The sequence below is a fragment of the Dreissena polymorpha genome, chromosome 7 (genome assembly GCF_020536995.1).
Source record: "Dreissena polymorpha isolate Duluth1 chromosome 7, UMN_Dpol_1.0, whole genome shotgun sequence".
Taxonomy (NCBI): Eukaryota; Metazoa; Mollusca; class Bivalvia; order Myida; family Dreissenidae; genus Dreissena; species Dreissena polymorpha.
In genome coordinates, this window is record NC_068361.1 from 6931170 (window position 1) to 6951044 (window position 19875).

The window sequence follows — 19875 nt, forward strand, 5'->3', positions numbered from 1 at the left end:
ATGGTAATGGCTCAAGTCTTAAGAGGTATCAATTTCAAATTTGCACTTGTTTATGTTGATGATATCATGATCCACTCTTCTAACTTTGACCAACATTTAGAACATTTAGAGCTAGTTTTCAATAGACTAAGGCAAGCTAATTTAAAATTACAACCCAAAAAGTGCAATTTTGCAGCAAGCCGCGTTGAATATCTTGGACATTTATTCACAAGCAACGGCATTGAGGTCAATCCAAAGAAAATAGAATGTGTTAAAACTTTTCCAAGACCAAAAACCCAACGTAATGTCCGTGAATTTCTTGGTTTATGTAACTACTACAGAAAATTCATAGCAGGCTTTGCAGCAATAGCTAGTCCTCTTAATGAACTCCTTAAGAAAGAAATTCCTTTTAAGTGGACTGACAAATGTGAACTAGCTTTTCAAACATTAAAGGAAAAACTAATTTCAACTCCAATTTTAGTGTTCCCTGACACGTCAAAACCTTTCATTCTCTCTACTGACGCATCTGACTCAGCCATAGGCTTTGTGTTAGGTCAGTTAGATGATGAAAAGAAAGAAAGAGTGATTTCTTATGGAGGTCGCTCACTTAGGGGTAACGAACTAAAATGGAGCATTTATGAAAAAGAATGTTTAGCACTTATTGAGGCCATAAGTCAATTTCATCCATACTTAGCAAATTCTAAATTCACTGTTTATACTGACAATATGGGAATGAAATTTATTCAAAATCTCAAAGACTTGACTGGCAGGAAAGGTCGATGGTCTCTTAAGCTGCAAAGTTATGACTTTGACATCATTCACAAACCAGGGCTTAAAAATGCCAATGCTGATGCATTAAGCAGACGATCATATGACATTGATCCAACCAGTGCTTCTGTTAATGCAGTTGACTTGAGCAGCAAAAAGCATGAATCTATACAAGTAGAGTTCAGCTATTCTGCTCAAAATTCTGTATTGCATGAGGTGCCCTTGCTGGCGGCGTTGAACATTGTTGATGGTGTTGATGATCTGCAGTCTGTTGATTTGCATGATTTTTCATCAGATCTTTCAAAAGAACAATGGGCTTGTTCTGAGTTAAAGGAAATTTTAGATTACCTTGTTCACAAGAAACTGCCAGATGAAACCAAAAATCATCGCTCAATTGTTATAAAGTCTGAGCAGTACTTTCTAAAGGACAATGTCTTGTATCACATCTGTGACCCCAAACACAAGAAAAAGAAACGGGACTCCGAACCTTTTTCACAGGTAGCTGTTCCTAAACACTTAAGGGAAGATGTCATGAAATCCTATCATGAAAAACATGCTCACTTGGGTTTTGATAAAACCTATTTTGCAATTAGAAGCAAGTATTACTGGCCAGGGATGTATGTTGACATCGAAAACCATGTTAATACTTGCATTGTTTGTCAAAAGTCTAAGAGGAATTATGCTAACCATAAAGCCCCTCTCTGTCCTCTGCCAGTTGCATCTCATAGCTTTTCCAGAATTCATGTTGACATTCTTGGAACCCTTCCTGTCACAAAAGACAATCACAAGTACATTTTAGTTGTGGTAGACTCTTTCTCTGGTTGGTGTGAGGCATTTCCACTTCGAACACAGGAAGCGTCAGAAGTAGCGAAACTTTTATTTGAAGAAATTTTCTGTCGGTATGGCGCTCCAGACATTCTAGTCAGTGACCGTGGCTCAAACTTTCTCTCTAAACTTGTAGCAGCAGTTTGTGAGAAGTTTCAAGTGACTAGACATCACACATCCTCATTTCACCCTCAAACAAATAGTGTAGTTGAGCGTGTAAATGGTAGCCTTGGTCAAGCACTTAGATCTCTATGCAATGATAACCAAGATAATTGGTCAAACTTCATTCCTACAATAATGATGGCTTTCAGGAATTCAGTCTCATCTTCCACTGGCTTCACACCCTACCAAGTCCTTTTTGGTAGACAGATGAGACTGCCTATAGACACTTCTCTTGTGCCAAAAGAAAATTTGCCTGTTAATGTTAAGCAACATGTTCAACGTTTAAATGAGCACCTCAAATTAACAGATGCAATTGTAAAAGCCAATCGCCTTGGACAACAAGTAAAGCAAAAACTCTACCATGACAAAACATCTAAGGAACCAAACTTTAATATAGGTGACAAAGTCTTAATGACTAAAGAAAATGTTAAGATTGGCCTATCAAAGAAACTCACACCTAAATTCCAAGGTCCATATGAGATCATTGACATAGGTCCAAATTATACATACCAATTAAAATCAATTGCAGATGGAAAAATAAGCAAATCATTAATAAATGCTAACAGACTAAAGAAATATTTTGATGGAGAATCAATAACAAAAGATGATACTTCAAATGAGGAGCCTGAGCCAGATCTTGCAAATAATGACGAAAATGTCTTGCAACAAGAGCCAGATAAAATACTGCAGTATCGATATCAAAATGGCAAAAAGTACTACAAAGTCAGATACACAGGCATTGATGGAAGTTATAACATATGGGTGTATGAACATATGGTGCCTCAAAATCTTAAAACCGAGTATCATAACATGTACACCATAAGAAATCGAAAACGAAAAAAATTGCAAGTTTATAAAAGACAGTAAACTGTCTGTATACTAATGTTAACTTATGAAAATCTGTACAAATATAAATGTGTGTATACCATTAAAAATATGTACACTATTGGGATATTTTCCAAAATTAAAACATTCAGTTCTTCCAAAAACTATTTAAAGCTTAAGTGTAGGTTTACTACCCTAAATGATTAAATGTCTTTCACACAGATTACTTTTAAAAGTAATGAGTCTCACTCATGAAAAAGTGCTAATCGGAATTCCATTAATCTGTCTTGAGGATTTTTATTCAAACTTGGGTACTTTGTCTACAGTCAGGACACTTCCTGTATCTTATGCTTATAGCTTGGATTCCTGTTTGTCTTTGGAACAAAAGTCTGCATTGAAATAGGCATTATGTTTAATATAATATAGCCTTGGCAATCTGTTATATTTGTAAGGCATATGGGTTGTATATATAAATGATTTCGAACCATTAAAGAGCAGCCCAATTTTAGACGACTTTTTTTGTAATTCTAAGAAGCCAGGCGAAGTCCTTCAAATGGTCAAATCTAGTATACATGTATATCAACGTTGGGCCTACCAATTGATGGACAGAAGACAATGACTGTCATGTGTATATATGTGTCCATAATTGTGTTTGTTACAAATTTAATTTGTTTATATTTTCATATTGTTTGTATGCTTAATATGTTGTATAATTTTGAGTTTCATTACTTAATATGTATGATGACCTGTTTTGATTTATTACTTCTATTCCCTTACAATGCAGGAGCATTGTTTTGCGGGAGGGGGGAAGTTTTCATAGGGATTTGTCCCTTTGCCCCCTATGTTGTGACTAATATTAAAACTTTCTAATTTTATCAATAATGCTTATAAAAGCTTATTGCATATTTCCAATTTTCTCAATAATGCTTAGTAAGCTTATTGCATAACTTTACAGTTCAACAGCTGATTGTGGATCCATGTACAAAGACATTTGTAATAAGCAGTTACTTGAACTAAGAAACCTGTTATAATGCATTCTTACTGATATAAGATTACTGGTTGTTATTAACAAGTTTGTCTCGTAGCCTTTGTCATTGTATTGGTACAACATTCCATGCAAATCAACAAACATTTTCATGATGCAATATGTATTACTTATTTATCAAGGTTTCTTTATAATAGTGTTGTTTATTGTGGATTTGATTTGACAACAAATGTTTTCTGTATTGGTTTTCTATAACCACCTGGTAACGCCAATTATGCAACAAATTCCTAGGTTACACCAAACTAGTATAAAAAGGAAATGCAGACCTCCATCTGTACTGCATTCCTTCTTTGTAAATAAATGGTGTTTTTCTATTTGGCGTTGCAGGTAAGAAACTGATTTTACTACATTATATTTGATTCAATTTGTTTTACTTCAAGTTTCAAATACTTAACTGTTTTATGGTAATATAATTATTTATTCAGAATTTTTGTCAGTTTCAATGATAAGTCAGTTATGAATTTAAATGCAATAGAATTAAGTATGTTAATTTATATCAGTTTAATAATTATGTTTGTTACAGTTTAAGTCAATTCATATTTACTTTCAAAGCGAGTGGCTCTATAAACTTAAATTCCCTATGTAATCGTGTATTAGTGATTTTAAGTAATTTGTGTATTGTATTTGTATATTTGACTGCATTCCTTCTTTGTAAATAAATGGTGTTTTTCTATTTGGCGTTGCAGTCCGGCTTCCTCCCAAACCTCTCACAGAAAAAGTTAAACTACATCAAGGAGTCGTTACATCAGAATTATTCGAGTTCAATATTCAATTTTCAAAAGACAATTCAATGAACAAATCGTATTCCAAATAACTGAATAATATATAAACAAAACGCTTATAAACAAAACACTTCTTAACAACTTATCTTGACAACAAACTTACAACAAAAGTTGTCAAACTATGAAAGCATTGATTTACTAGAGAAAATACACAATGAATTTCTGAGAAAAATTTTCAATCTAAGAAAAAGCTCCCCACTTTATATGATATACGCAGAATTCGGAAGATACCCCATAGATCTCACTATAAAATGCAGAATGATTGCATACTGGAATAGATTAATAACTGGGAAACCGGATAAATTAGCATATCTCATATATAAATACATGTCAAACCTTCCTAACTTTGAATCTAAATGGATAAATTATGTAAAAAATATCTTCACACAAACTGGCAGAAATTACATATGGCTAAATCAAGATCAAATCCAAAATAAAACGAGAGCGCCGATGGCGTTAAAAGCATAGGTGCAAGATACAGGGAAGAATGGCGTCACGTGGTATAATGTAGTTCGATATCGCCATCCGCGAATTTCTCAAATCAATAATTTCAAACAATTACCGACTATTTAAATAGATAATCTTTCCATTTACATCAGTGTTTGAAATGCTTATGAAAAATAATTACCCAAGCCTTTTAAAATTTAAGCACGGACAGATCTGTATCTTTTCACAAATGAAAATAGACGCTACCCTATTCGTCTGCGTCAAGAATTTGTCGTAAAACTTGTGGTAAGCGTTAGATGCAGACGTGCACAACAGATTGAGTTCTGAATACAGATTTCTGAATGCAGATTTTTATAGAAACTCCTCAAAGCAGTTACTTCCCTTGCTTCGCCCGGTCAGTAACTTCTAGTATAAGGGAGGCCACTGCGTAGGAGATTGAGATTTATAGTGCAGATAGAATTGTTTTACGAACAAAATTTGTTTTAGGTTATAAGAAGATTTTTTGACATAAAACGGTCTTAGAAAAATTCACTAAAAACGGTGTCAGCAATATTCTTGGAAGAAAACGTTAGAAAAACGTTTCCAAATTTTTTTTGTAAGAATGACCATATACTAAATTAAATAGATATTTCGTCTGATTTTTGATCAGGTAAGGCTTCATAATGGGTAACCGAGCGATGTGGATTTTTGAAATGTGGTATATACCATAAGCATAGGTGCGTAAACGCACCTATGCTAAATATAAAGTACACTATAAAGGGCATATTACTTAATTAATACCAGCAAACCTGGCATACCTCACTTCAAAACTCAACAAAAGGCTTAAACTATTCAATATTTAAGGATAAGATTGAATTAGAGAAATATTTAATCACACTCACTAAATATGAATCATCTTTATCATACATGCCATAAGTCCCGATCTCGGCGGGACAGTCCCGCTTTTGGGCCCTTTGTCCCGCCGTCCCGCCATGAGACGATTTGTCCCGACATTCGTAAAAACGATGTAAGGTCTATAGGTTCCCAATAAAATTCGCTATTCAAGCTCTGTTTCGCTAACACTTACCACCGCTAATCCCTTTATTGCCCCCAATTAACAATCCGATTCTACTTATCGTGTGTACCAGTGTTGTTTATGACACCTTATCAGCGATTTATCGGCTAATTATTGATTTCATCAGGCATTCACACCATGGTGGTCTTCAAGATAGTGGTCGCTTATTGCTATCGATAGTTGTATTATAATGAAATAAATGTTGAAAATGTGTTTATTTTTGTATTTGTTTGATACGGTTTACAAAACAATTGTTTTGTAAAATTAACTCTACGTCATTAATGAGTCTTTTACATTCAATGTTTAGTTCCAAAATAGCGGGATAATCCGAATGTGCAATATACCCAAATCGCAACAAACAGTCCAATAAGTGATACCCATCCTGTCTAGTGTAATTGGGTGTAATTGTAATAAAAAAACGAGGTGCTATGCATGACAGTTTGACCCTACTCCAATTAAGCTAAAAACAACGAGGTGCTACGCATGGCAGTTTGACCCTACTCCAATTAAGCCGCGACAATTGACAAGTAACAAACTGCACATGGATACATGCTTAAAAAACATCGCAACAAACAGTAAAAGTGGTACCCATCTTGTCTTGTGTTATTGTAATAAAAACAACGTGTTGTTATTCATGACAGTTTGACACTACCCCAATACAGCGCCTGACAATTCACAATTTTGTTTAATCTTTGTATATAAGAAGAAAACAAAATATGATTATTAACATTAGAGAACATTCCCGCAACTCTCTTCACTTGCGTTTGCAGCGCTGTCAATCCCGCATTCAAACGCCGATCCAGAACGCTGTTTCAGCGCACTGAAAAAAATTCAGAAAGAAGAAAGAGAAAATCTGGGCCATAAAACGGTTGAGGCGTTGTTGCGAGTTAAAATGAACACAAAGACGGTTTGCTTCCACAAAAACCCTATCTCGGAAATGTGTACGGCCGCGCATTCCGTGTGTAACTGATGTAACTGTTCGGTAGATAATGTACTGTAACCCGTACTTTCAGTCAACTGGATAGCCTCCCCTGCGTTAATGTTTGCCTTTGAAATTAATATAATGAGTATTGTTGTCGTAATGTTCTACATTTTGTACTCTTAAAAAGATGAATATTATCTTCGTTGTTTGCTATTGTCTTATTTAATAAAACTGTTATTGTTATGTTTTAGATTTCATGCTTCATATCAGATGTTTTATGTCTTGAATAAAAGTATCAAGAGTTTTTGTTAGTACTATACTGACTATAGTAAAGGTGGAATGATAGATCGTTTTAGGTGTCCTGCTTTTTGGTCAAATGTACCGACAATTTTTTATGGAATGTCCCGCTTTGGACCTAAAAAATTATGGCATGTATGTCTTTATTTATTAAACTTAGAACTGGTAATCACTTTTTCCCAAATGAGACAGGTAGATGGACCAATCAAGACATAAATGAGAGAACATGCCCTTATTGTACATGCAGAGATGTGGCGGATGAATTTCACTACATGCTTATATGTCCCTTTTTTAATGAACATAGAAGGAAGTTTATAAAAAATACTACTACTGTAGAACAAATACGCTAAAATTTAAAGAATTGTTGACAACAAGGTCCTTAAAGGATTTAAAAAAATTATGTAAATTCATAAAAGTATTATTTCAAACATTAACCCGCTGATAAGTTTAACTTGGTGTATATGTTAAATTATGTTTGTTATCTTTTATGTATTTCAACAATTAAACCTCATAAGACTAATTCATATCCACAAAAAATATTACTTTAAACGCTAACACGTTGATAAATTTATTTATATAGAGAACAAAATCATGTCTAATGCAGTACTTTTTGCATTTCGTCTCAATCAATCAATTAATATTTTATAAGATGAATTAATCATCTTACATATTGGTATTACTACATCATAGTTCATGTTGAATACCTAACTTCATTCACTACGCATGTTTAAAATATTTTTACGCATGTTTTTTCAATCTGGCAACAAATATCAATGTCACAAATTTGAAATTACTGATTTACTCATAAATGTTGTTAGCAAATTGTGATTTATATTTTAAACCTTGCACTAGCCAAATTATATGCAATGTACATGTATGTTTGTATCTCAAGCTTATTGTTAACCTTGCTGGAATATGTTTTTTAATCAATGACACTTGACACTTATTACTTATTGCAGCACTTCTACTCATCCCCCCTCTCCATCACCCATCCATGCCTTTCACCATTGATTTCATGTGCCATGTGTAAACTTACACAACTTCACAAATACATGTACAGTAAAGTACTTTTTGTCATGCAATCTCACTACTGCAGGTCAAATCAACACAATTTAGTACATGATTATATAAAGCTACTTGCTGAAACAATAACATAAAGTCCTTTACTTACGAATCACTGACACAGGACAAACATGGGCATGGTTAATCTGGCCTGACACAACATCGGTCAATGTCACGTGAATGGGTCACTTCACATTTGATCATTACTTAATTTAAACACACCAATTAATCCCAAGTAGAATTACATTAACAGACAATTTCGGTCTACAAAATGTAAATCTATACGTCACTTTTGAAAGTTTAGTTAATATGCGATCTATAAATGAAACACTCTCCACGATTATTCTACAGAGGAAACAGTGAAAACACAAACAATACGCACATTTCTGACCTAATTCCAGGGTTTACACACAGATCAGCGAAGCGCTGCAGACAAAAATAAATTAACCAATCAAATTCACCGGGTTTTAAATAGAACCGAATGGAAAAACCATAACTATAGTCTGCATCAGTAATCCATGTAAACAAACAGGTTATTCAGGCCAAAGGAATAAAAAATGTTTATTTCTCAGGTCAACATCATCATTCCCCCACTCAATTCAAATGTATGTCTCATATCTTTTTTCATCTCCACTTCTCTTTCTCTTTTCTATTTTCTATGTAAAGTTTAACACCATGTCACAATTGTTAATAACTCTTTGTAAAAGATGCATTGTCACTGTATACTCATGTGTCACTATATTTGTGATTTGAGCTTAATAAAGGTTATGTTGTTGTTGTTGTTGTTGTTGCTTGATTGTAATACCCATTAATAGCACGCTTCCAACCAGATTAAATTTCCTTTCTTTAGTTAAGGTTTTCTTATCAATTAAACCATAATATTTTATTAAATTAATTGCCCGTACGAAATAATGGGGCGGATTCCGGGCGTAATCGGGGCGGAATTGGCACGTAATGTTGGAATTACGCCCGTACAACTGGCGGAATGAGTTTTACGCCCGGAACTAAAATTATTTCTGGGCGTAATTCAACTGTTTTTTCCGGGCGTAAAACAAATCCGGGCGTATTTTTATACTAAGAATTTGTATGATGGAGATTTGTGGAAGGAATTTTGCACTTTGTTTCTTTCGTGGGGCAGAATTTCATACTTATAAAATATTTGTGAAGCCACATGACGGAATTTTGAACTTAGTAGTTTTTATAGAGAGTAATATTGGACTTTGGCAAATTTCTATGAAGCTGAACAATAACTTAATAAATTTAATTTAAACCAAAGTACTGAACAAAATATTACCAGTAACTGATAACTTAATAAACGTTTTTAAATAAAAATATTTAATTTTATTTATACATTTGTACAATCAATGAACATTCATTATAGACACAACTATTTCAGTCACAGTATAATTAATTCAGCATAAAGCTTTGATCTAATTTATGATTTTCATGTTCAGATTCTAAAACATATTTTGTAGTATTTTTATACTTAATTTGTGAGAAGCTGAAAAGGAGACAGACTTGTGAACTTGTGATCATGAATTATACTCTTAGATTTTGCATTATTATTGGCAATATTGCTGGTAAAAAAAAATTAGGAGATAACAATAACACATTTTAATTAAATAAATGTTATCTATTGCTGACTTTTACAGTTTCCACTTATAATTTTAAGTCTGAGGGATGACCATGCATTAAAAATCTATATGCACTTATTTTTTTAATTCACTTCTTTAATTCTTCTTCTTTTTTTAAAATTTTGCTCATTTTTAATAATTATTTCATAATTACTATAATGACTGTAAAGTTTAATAAAGAACAAGACTTGGTAATGTTTTCATCATTTTAAGGTTTCCTTTAACATTAAACACACAACAGTCTAGTTTAATATTATTTGTTTATATCATCAATATGAATGCAGTTTCTCTGCATGTTACTCTATAATTTTTTTTTTATAGTAGTTAAGATTTCCCCAGTCTGAAAAGACCATAATTATGTACATAATTATACCACACCAATGTTAATTTAGTCTCAGATAAACACTGACAACCAGCTGAGTTGATCTCATGTATTGTGCTTCCCATTCAATACTCACCAAAGGCTGAGTCACATCTGTACATGTTTATAAACCATCTGGGCTTATCAGGCTTCAGTGGATTGGTCAGTGGTACAGGAAGTGAGTGGTAGAAGTTGCAGTTTGAAAACATTAGAGCGGTTAAGCAAATTACTGACTCTGAACTAAATTGTCAGTATAATACTTAAGCAAAATGAGGACTAAACTGTAATGAAAAAATGTCTTGCAGGGAGTACTGTGTCAAAAACAATTTGTATTTAATACTCATGATGTGGAAATGAACAATAAGTTTGTTGCAAAAGAGGTTCAAATTGGCTCAGGTTTAACTGTGATTTGGTCTCACCAAATTCCTGTGTTTTTGGAATAGTCTGCAGAACAGCATAAAAGGTTTGTATTTTTACTCCTTCATTCCTCTATTATTTAGATTATTAACTGATATAATTGTAATTGTATTTGTGTACTGTCCCAGTGGGAAATGTAAAAGGATGATGAAAAGTAGACGGGCATCTGAAGGAAAAACAACACAGTTTAAAACTAAAATGAAATACACAAATTTCTTTAAAATATATAGTAAGTACTTAAATTAACATTTCATTTTCAGATTATGTCATATGATTAGGGAGAAAGGTTGCTGGTGGCATAACAAATTTTCCCTTCTCGGAACTCAAAAGCCACATCACAGGTTGAAGAATTTGTTTGCAAGAAAGCACAGTGTTGAAAAAAACATGTTGTGAAAAAATGAACTTTTTATATTTGCTCTGTGTGCGCGCCCGGATGATGAGCACAAAGCGGTCCTTGACAAAGGACAGCTGGATTTGTTGATAGGTAAATCACAATTTTACTATACAAGTTATTGTATTATTAGTTTGAAATAGTTAAGTTCAAAATAAAGATTAATTCGAATTATACGATTAGTGATCCTCAGGGCTAGGCCTGTCAATAACAGGGTGTCTCAGTACCTTGCCGCACTAAGATCCAAACCTGCCCCCTTTGACCCCCAGTCATGTTTTTAATTGGTTCTTATCACATTATTTTACAGAATATTCAATGAATTTTCAATAAACTAATTTTATTTTAACAGTGAAAGTAGTTATATCAATTAAAAAAAATATTTTTATGCCCCCCTTCGAAGAAGAGGGGGCATATTGCTTTGCTCATGTCGGTCGGTCGGTCGGTAGGTCGGTCGGTCAGTCCGTCCGTCCACCAGGTGGTTGTCAGACGATAACTCAAGAACTTCATAGGTACATTGATCATGACTTGCAGATGACCCCTATTGATTTTGAGGTCACTAGTTCAAAGGTCACGGTGACCCGAAATAGTAAAATGGTTTCCAGATGATAACTCAAGAACGCATACGCCTAGGATCATGAAACTTCATGGGTAGATTGATCATGACTCGCAGATGACCCCTATTGATTTTAAGGTCACTAGGTCAAAGGTCAAGGTCACAGTGACCCGAAATAGTAAAATGGTTTCCAGATGATAACTCAAGAACGCATACGCGTCGGATCATGAAACTTCATGGGTAGATTGATCATGACTCGCAGATGACCCCTATTGATTTTGAGGTCACTAGGTCAAAGGTCAAGGTCACGGTGACCCGAAATAGTAAAATGGTTTCCAGATTATAACTCAAGAACGCATACGCGTCGGATCATGAAACTTCATGGGTAGATTGATCATGACTCGCAGATGACCCCTATTGATTTTAAGGTCACTAGGTCAAAGGTCAAGGTCACGGTGACCCGAAATAGTAAAATGGTTTCCAGATGATAACTCAAGAACGCATACGCGTCGGATCATGAAACTTCATGGGTAGATTGATCATGACTCGCAGATGACCCCTATTGATTTTGAGGTCACTAGGTCAAAGGTCAAGGTCACGGTGACCCGAAATAGTAAAATGATTTTCGGATGATAATTCAAGAACGCATATGCCTAGGATCATGAAACTTTATCGGTAGATTGATCATGACTCGCAGATGACCCCTATTGATTTTCAGGTCACTAGGTCAAGGTCACGGTCACGGTGACCCAAAATAGTAAAATGATTTTCGGATGATAACTCAAGAACGCATATGCCTAGGATCATGAAACTTCATAGGTAGATTGATCATGACTCGCAGATGACCCCTATTGATTTTGAGTTCACAAGGTCAAAGGTCAAGGTCACGGTGACCCGAAATAGTAAAATGATTTTCGGATGGTAACTCAAGAATGCTTTTTCCTAGGATCATGACACTTCATAGGTACATTGATTGTGACTTGCAGATGACCCCTATTGATTTTCAGGTCACTAGGTCAAAGGTCAAGGTCACAGTGACAAAAGTCGTATTCACACAATGGCTGCCAGTACAACGGACAGCCCATATGGGGGTCATGCATGTTTTACAAACAGCCCTTGTTAAAATGAAAATGCATGTAATATTAAATAATATGCGCATATATTGCACATGTTATTTGAAAATATTCCACAGGGATAAATATCCAAGCACGTTCAAAAGTGTACTTAGTTGCCAAATTTGGACCCTGTCTTTTTCAAATCCTAGATGGGGCCCTGGATTAGATAAAAAGTTTGAAAAAGTAATTCTACATAAGTTGTTAACAGTGTTTGCAATAGGTGAACTGTAGTTGTACTTAATATCAAATTGCATTTCAGATTATGACATAGGATGGGGGAGAATCGTGGACCTGAACAATACTGTGATAGAGAGGAATTCCTATTCAAGAAAGCAGTTTAAAAAACACAGTCAATGTGAAAGAGTGAACTTTTTTATTTTGGCCGTGTATAAGAACAGTTTGTTTTTTAGAAAGTGCATGTCTATCAAATTATTTTTTATGTATATATATTGAATATTTTTGTTGTTTGTCTTTAAAAGCTACATTGTATCTTAAAAGTATCATCAAAATGCGGAACAAAAATGCATACATTTTCCGCATAAGTTCCACATTTTTTGTGACTGCGGAAAAAATGCAAAGATTTTCAGCATTTGTTCCGCATTTGCAGAAGTATAAAATGGTGATCCATGTTTTTAAAATGTATTATCTTAAAATAAATATAAAGATACTATGTTAAATGTATCTTGTCATAATTTTGACTAGTTTTTAGCTAAACTGAGCACAAAGTGCTCATGGTGAGCTTTTGCGATCGCTTTTTATTTTTTCAAATGGCCTGTCCTTATATGGGTATATGGGTATATTTACAATATGCATGTAATCCGATATCCGCCCGGTATCTAAATTACGCCCGTAATCTAAGTTACGCCCGTAATTTTAACATTCCGCCTGTAATCTGAATTCCGCCCATAAACTGCTTTCCGCCCGTAATTTAAAATTCCGTCCCACCTCATTTACATATTTCGCCCCTGTTTTCCGCCCGGATTACGCCCGGAATCCGCCCGGAATCCGCCCGGAATCCGCCCCTCTTCTTAAAATCATATATAGAAAAATACGCCTGGAAATATTTTTTACGCCCGGAATTTAGTTTGCGATTCCGTGCCGATTCCGGGCGGATCATTTCGTACAGGTATCCCATCTAACATGAATAAATAAGTAATTGTCATAATGTAAAATTCTAAGAATTAAATGAAACTAATTAATCAACTTCAATATTTGACAAAGTTCTCAAATAATAAAATAGCAGTTAACCTAATAATATTATTTCAGTCTTCACGATAGTTCATTTTATCCACTAGCCATTCGGGCTACTAGAATGGTAAAGACAAGTAGCCCAGCAGCAAAATTACTAGCCCAAAGTAAATTTGTTAAAATATACACCCTGATAAAGGGTTTCATCTTTCAATAGCAGTTAATCTATTAAAAGTAAAATTGTATCCAGGGTATGTTAACTGTAAAGCCTATTGCAAAAACAATTGCACCACAATATAACAAGTCAATGTAATTATGTCCTTTATTAATTATAAGTATTTAACATGTGATAAACAACTTCTTCGTTCATCTAATCATTACTGCAATCCTGGAGATCCTCTTAGTCAGAAACCATATCATGTAAAACAAGCAACCTGATAGTTATTTTCCAGAAGTTTACTTGACAAGTGAAGGCATAGATGGCATACTTTTATCATACATGTTGACTTTTTTCTTATGCTGTGTTTTTAAGCGTAGCTTATTAAACTCTGTCTTACAGAAGTAGCTTCTCCTTCATCACTGATTTTTTACCACTTTTCTTGAAATTCACGTTTCCGTGATTTTTCATAGTCATTTGTTGACTTACGATCAGAAGTGGGCAGTTTCTTGCCAGGCTTCACTCCAGCTAGGGACTTTCAACTCTGGAAATAAAAACACAAACAAGGTTACAAAGTAAAACAATGTTTATTCGGGAAATGCAAGCCGCGTACGTCGATAAGTTTACTTCAGCAGAAAAACACATCAGCATGACGTGTGCCACTAGTAAATAACCAGTCTAAATTGTTCACCACGTGGCCTGTGTTACGACTCGAAAATGACTGTTGAATGTATGGACCAATCGGAACGCGTTTAAATCTTGTATTTTAGGCGAAGTTGAACGAAGTTCTGTCGGAAATCTTCGCGAAGTACTCACAAAATAATGACATTTATCACACTTAAAAATGAAACAATATTGATACACGGAATTTCTACTGGCCCGACGGGCGTACAATATGGCAATTTTAATAGGCCCGAGCTTTAATTTACACGTCCAGGCCAACGGGCGTGCGCTTATTTCGCAGACTGTTATTTAAATCCAATGCACAAATATTATAAATACAAAATACTTAATTTGTTTAAATTTTATATGTTGTAACACAGTTTATAGGAAAATAACATTGGTTGGATTGCATTTGACAAAAAACACTATTTCATCTTTCATTTACATACTACATTTATTATCTTCACATCAAAATTGTGCTACAAAGTCAAAATTATAACCCCAAACATCTGTTCACAACTTATTTTTAAATATGACAAAAGCAAATGACAATGCAATATCATATAAAAAATATGGCAGTGAAAAAATTGTCTTGGGGGTGTATTGTCCAAGGAAATCAAATTCTGGAGTGAATTGTCCAGGGGATGAATTGTCTTGGGGGTGAATTGTCTGACACCCTTTCCCCCACCCACCTACTTTTTAATGAAAATTTGAGAAATTTTACCCATTTCATGGCATGCAAAGTACATTCAAACAGAATGCAATTCTAGTTTTGGCTACATTACTCATTAATTTCAACCATGTGCTGTGCTTATTTACCTACAAGTCTTTAGATTTTTCACAATTTACCTTTAAAGTTCTGTTCTGTTTCTGCAGCGTGAAATATTGACCTTCGCAAAAACCTCCTTTTTGGAGATCCAAAATATCCTTGCAAGGGAGCTGTCGCTAGTTTCAATGTTTGTTTTTTTTTACAATATTTTGAGACATTCTTTCTTAAACCTAACACAAGAAATACCTTTTATAAATTCCTAATCGATTTTTAAAGACCATAGGTTACCCATACCCTAAAGATATGTAATTTTTCCCCCTTTCACTGATATGTGCTCTGTACGACTAAAGAGCGTATATATATATATGTCTATGTAGTGTATCGCAACCGTTGTTTATTTTTGGTGTTTTCACTTCATATACACTTATATTTGTTACTGCAGCATCAACATACTACAACAATATCCCGGAAAGAGAAAAATAATGCATTTGAATATCAACCGTAGTTTCGTTTTGACAACTGACGACATACAAGATTCGATTTACGAAGTGAATCTAAATCTTAAGTTTTAGTGCAGATTCGTTCATACGACACAAATACACTATTTTGTTTTACGGATCATTTCGGATTAGAGGACTGGGTGAGTCATGTAAAATATCGATTATAATATATACTTTTTATAAACAACTGGCAGCAAGATGAGTTGCAGATAATTCGTCAGTAACCACATTTAAACTAACTCTTTTGACCTGTTAATTATGTTCAGCTCAATTCAACAGTGAAACATGCCCATAATATCACTTTAATTGTTAATTTGGAATTGTAATAATAAACCATATGTCACCTAATCAGTCAAGAAAGTAACAATACCTGAAAACACCATATCCTATTTCCCACCCCTAAAATTACAATAAACAGCTAATCTGTCAGTCATTCAGAGCTGATGAGGGTACTGATCATCGAGGGGTAGATAAGGCTATTACTGATAGGGGTTGCCTAGAAATAAGGCTGTAGTATGGAATACTTAAATAAATATTTTAATTTGTCATGCTTTACAATTTAATATTTAATTTATTAATGTAGAACTGTAACTCATGTTCAAATTTTAATAATGCTGGGCAATTTTATTAAATTATTAATTAAATACACATTTGATTCTGTAAAATTGTATTATGACTGATTATTATTGTAAAATTAATAATCTTTGCGTACAAAAATGTTTCAATACATGTAGGTATGATAATCATATATACTCGGTTTATATGATACTAAGCTATACGTATTTGTACTCACGTTAACATTATTGTTATACGTTTTTTACTTATAATTGTGTGCGCAATAAGTTTTTCATAGGTAACGGGATCTTCATTAATAGTTTTATGACAAATATTAAATTCTTAATAATTCATAGTTCTATCAGTCTTTATGTCCTATTCATTAAATTACAATATTAGTGTACATATTGTAAATCTTTGATAATGTGTGTAAATATTGAAATAAATATTAAAATAAAAGTATATAGATGTATGTCTACTTGTGTACATATTGTACAGCTTTGATACTGTATGTAAATATTGAAATAAATATTAAAATAAAAGTATATAGATGAATGTCTACTTGTGTACATGATAAAGCTTTGACAATGTGTGTTTCAAATATTTTAATAAAAATAATAGTTTAAAAAATATATTTTAAAAAGTACTTTTACTGTCTGTTATAATGTGCCGATAATGTAACCTGGTGTAAACACAATTTGTTAAAAAAAATGTGTTATTTTGTGAAAATATTGCAATAAAAAGTATTGAACTAAACTCTGAAAGTATTTCTCATTTGTGTTTATGCATAAATAACTCATTCAGAACCCATCAACACATCAATAGTTTCACTGCCGTGCGAGTTGAATTTTAGGTACGAGTTGACTTCCGTGCGAGTTGACCAAACAACGTGCGAGTTGACTACCGTGCGAGTTGACTAAGGTACGAGTTGACTGTAAACCTTGTATTGTGGAGTCGTCGTGGTTATTGTTGGTTGTGTGTAGCCTAAAAACAATGTTCATATTCGCGAACATGACTTTAGAGTTCGAAACATGATAATGGCTAGAGAATTGATCTATTTATGTTAACAGTCTTAATTATATTTTACATTAAACTGTAATTTGTTGATAAAAACATTGCAGAAAAAGCATCAATATTGCAAATATTCGATCATATTCGCTCGTTTCGTTCATATTCGCGAAAATGAGTCATATACGCATTATAGACGGACCCAAAATTTCGAGCAACAAACTTCAAAAACTGTTAAACGGGAATAAACAACACAATAATACAATTCCGAATGACAATAAGTATGTTTCCAATGTTATTGTCTTTCTGGATTGTATTTACCATCACTAAAATGGATAAAAGCAACGTTTGGATTATCAAAAGGTAAATGTAATATATTTTCGAGATAAGTCACTTTATTATTTATACAGTCTTTCAAAATTATGGAACGTTTTAAATTCATCTTTCCAGAAATAGCAATATGTGGGTCTAATCTCTTTCAAAAAGATATTTTTTTCAACGTAACGTACCGAGTTAAGAAAATTCAAAAATTATAAATTGATTTTGACACCTTAAAAAGAAAACATCAATTATTTAATAAAGTTTGGTGTCTTTTACTCTTTATACAATAGAATATATTGCAATGGGTATAAACTGTTTATTGAAGTCTGATCCCCCCTCCCTTCTCTGGTCAAACTCCCATTGGAGTTCTTTATAAATTGGAGTTAGACGGGGATCCCCCGTCAAACTCCCATTGGGGTTTAATTTAAATGGGAGTTTGCCGGGGTCCCCCGTGAAAACCCCGTTGGAGTTTAATGGATATGGGTGTTTCACGGGATCCCCCGTCAAAACCCCACGGGGGAAGAAAATCTACAAACACTTTATTTTCTTATTAAAGTACATATTTCTTACAATTATAACTTAAACATGTGTATTTGTAAACATTGAAACAGAAAACAAAGCATAATATTTAAATTACATTTTTTGTAAAATATAGGTAAAATTCCCCTGTCTGGAAAAATCTCCCGTTGGAAAATTGCAATTCTTAACGGGGGAGCCAAAACCCCGTTGGGATCCAACGGGGGATGGCAACTTTATCATCAAATAACTCTTCTTTCCAAAAACATTTTTACTCTTTTTTTTCAATTATATGTATGTACTCAATGCCCCCTACAAATATGCAAAATTTCATAACATTTGTTCAATAAATAAAAAAAGTTTGCAAATAATCTGGATTTGCAAACTTAATCTGGATACTGTTAGTTACAGTTTTTTACATTCTGTTTATTAAAACGCAAGCAGCCCCTATTTCATACACTGGACCATCGTGACAGCTAAATCAAGCTCCTGCATGTATACAGCCTGAATATATGCCACAAAATTATAAATAAACAACATTGGATTTTAAACACTGAGATTAAAACAACAGACCTGAAATCCTTGTATCCAATTGTTCATTTTTGTGTCCATCAATATTTGGGTCTTGATTGCCCTGAAAATAACACACATACCTGATTGTGCTTTTAAAGGGATCATTTACCAACGATTGTGAGGTGTGCAAACCTTTTCATTTTGCAAAATATCAATTAACATGATAAAAAGAGTAAAATTGTTTAAGTTGAAAAATGTTATACACAGTTAAAGTTTCATTTTGATCAAAAAATGGTTTTCACTAGTATATTAACAAATGGGTAGCATGAACTATAATTCTATTTTGGTTCAAAACTTGTCTACAAGTTTTTATTTTCCTTTATTGAGACCCGCCAAATTTCTGCCATTTCCCCTACACAATTTTTTCCCCTCTTACAGAGATTTTCCCCAAAACAATGATATCTAAAAAAAATTATAAAAAATCTTATATAAGTTTACCTGATTCAGTGTAGACAATATAAAAATATTGCATAATTAAATTATATGTTGCCTAAAATTTGTTTTAAAAACAGTAAAATATGTTAAATTGATTATTTAAGACTTTCCTTTTTTTCCCCAAAATCCGGAGTTTTGTGCAATGTATTCCCTTAAAAAAAGGCCAGGCCCTTTCCCCAAAATCGGATTTAACCAAGATGTGTTTGGGAAACACTATGCCCCAAGCATGCCAAATATGAAGTACATGTAGCTATGTATTTTATATTAAATGAGCGATTTTGACCCATATATTTGACCTTTGACATTGAAGGATGACCTTGACCTTTAAGGATGAGCTTGACCTTTCACCACTCAAAATGTGCAGCTCCAAACGTTATGGCAAATGTTTGACATGCTATGTTAAATTTGTAAAAGGTATAGGCATTTTTTAGTATATGACCTTGAAGGATGACCTTGACATGTCACCGATTAATACATTCAGCTGTATGAGTAACACATGCATGTAAAATATAAAGTATCTGTTTAAAGTGGTATTGACGTTTTGGCATATT

General features: G+C 33.6%; 1 protein-coding gene and 1 long non-coding RNA gene across 2 annotated transcripts in view; both read right to left on the bottom strand.

Moving 5' to 3' along the window:
* The window catches only part of LOC127838367 (uncharacterized), a 49145-nt gene extending 33417 nt beyond the window's left edge, over positions 1 to 15728 (bottom strand). The window contains exon 1 of the long non-coding RNA XR_008029786.1: positions 15497 to 15728. This is a non-coding gene — a long non-coding RNA (uncharacterized LOC127838367). The remainder of the gene's footprint in view (positions 1 to 15496) is intronic.
* Positions 1 to 19875, bottom strand: part of LOC127838353 (uncharacterized) — a 145342-nt gene that overhangs the window by 47617 nt on the left and 77850 nt on the right. Inside the window, exon 4 of the mRNA XM_052366056.1 lies at positions 18890 to 18950. Coding sequence (XP_052222016.1) covers positions 18890 to 18950 — 61 coding nt within the window. The remainder of the gene's footprint in view (positions 1 to 18889; positions 18951 to 19875) is intronic.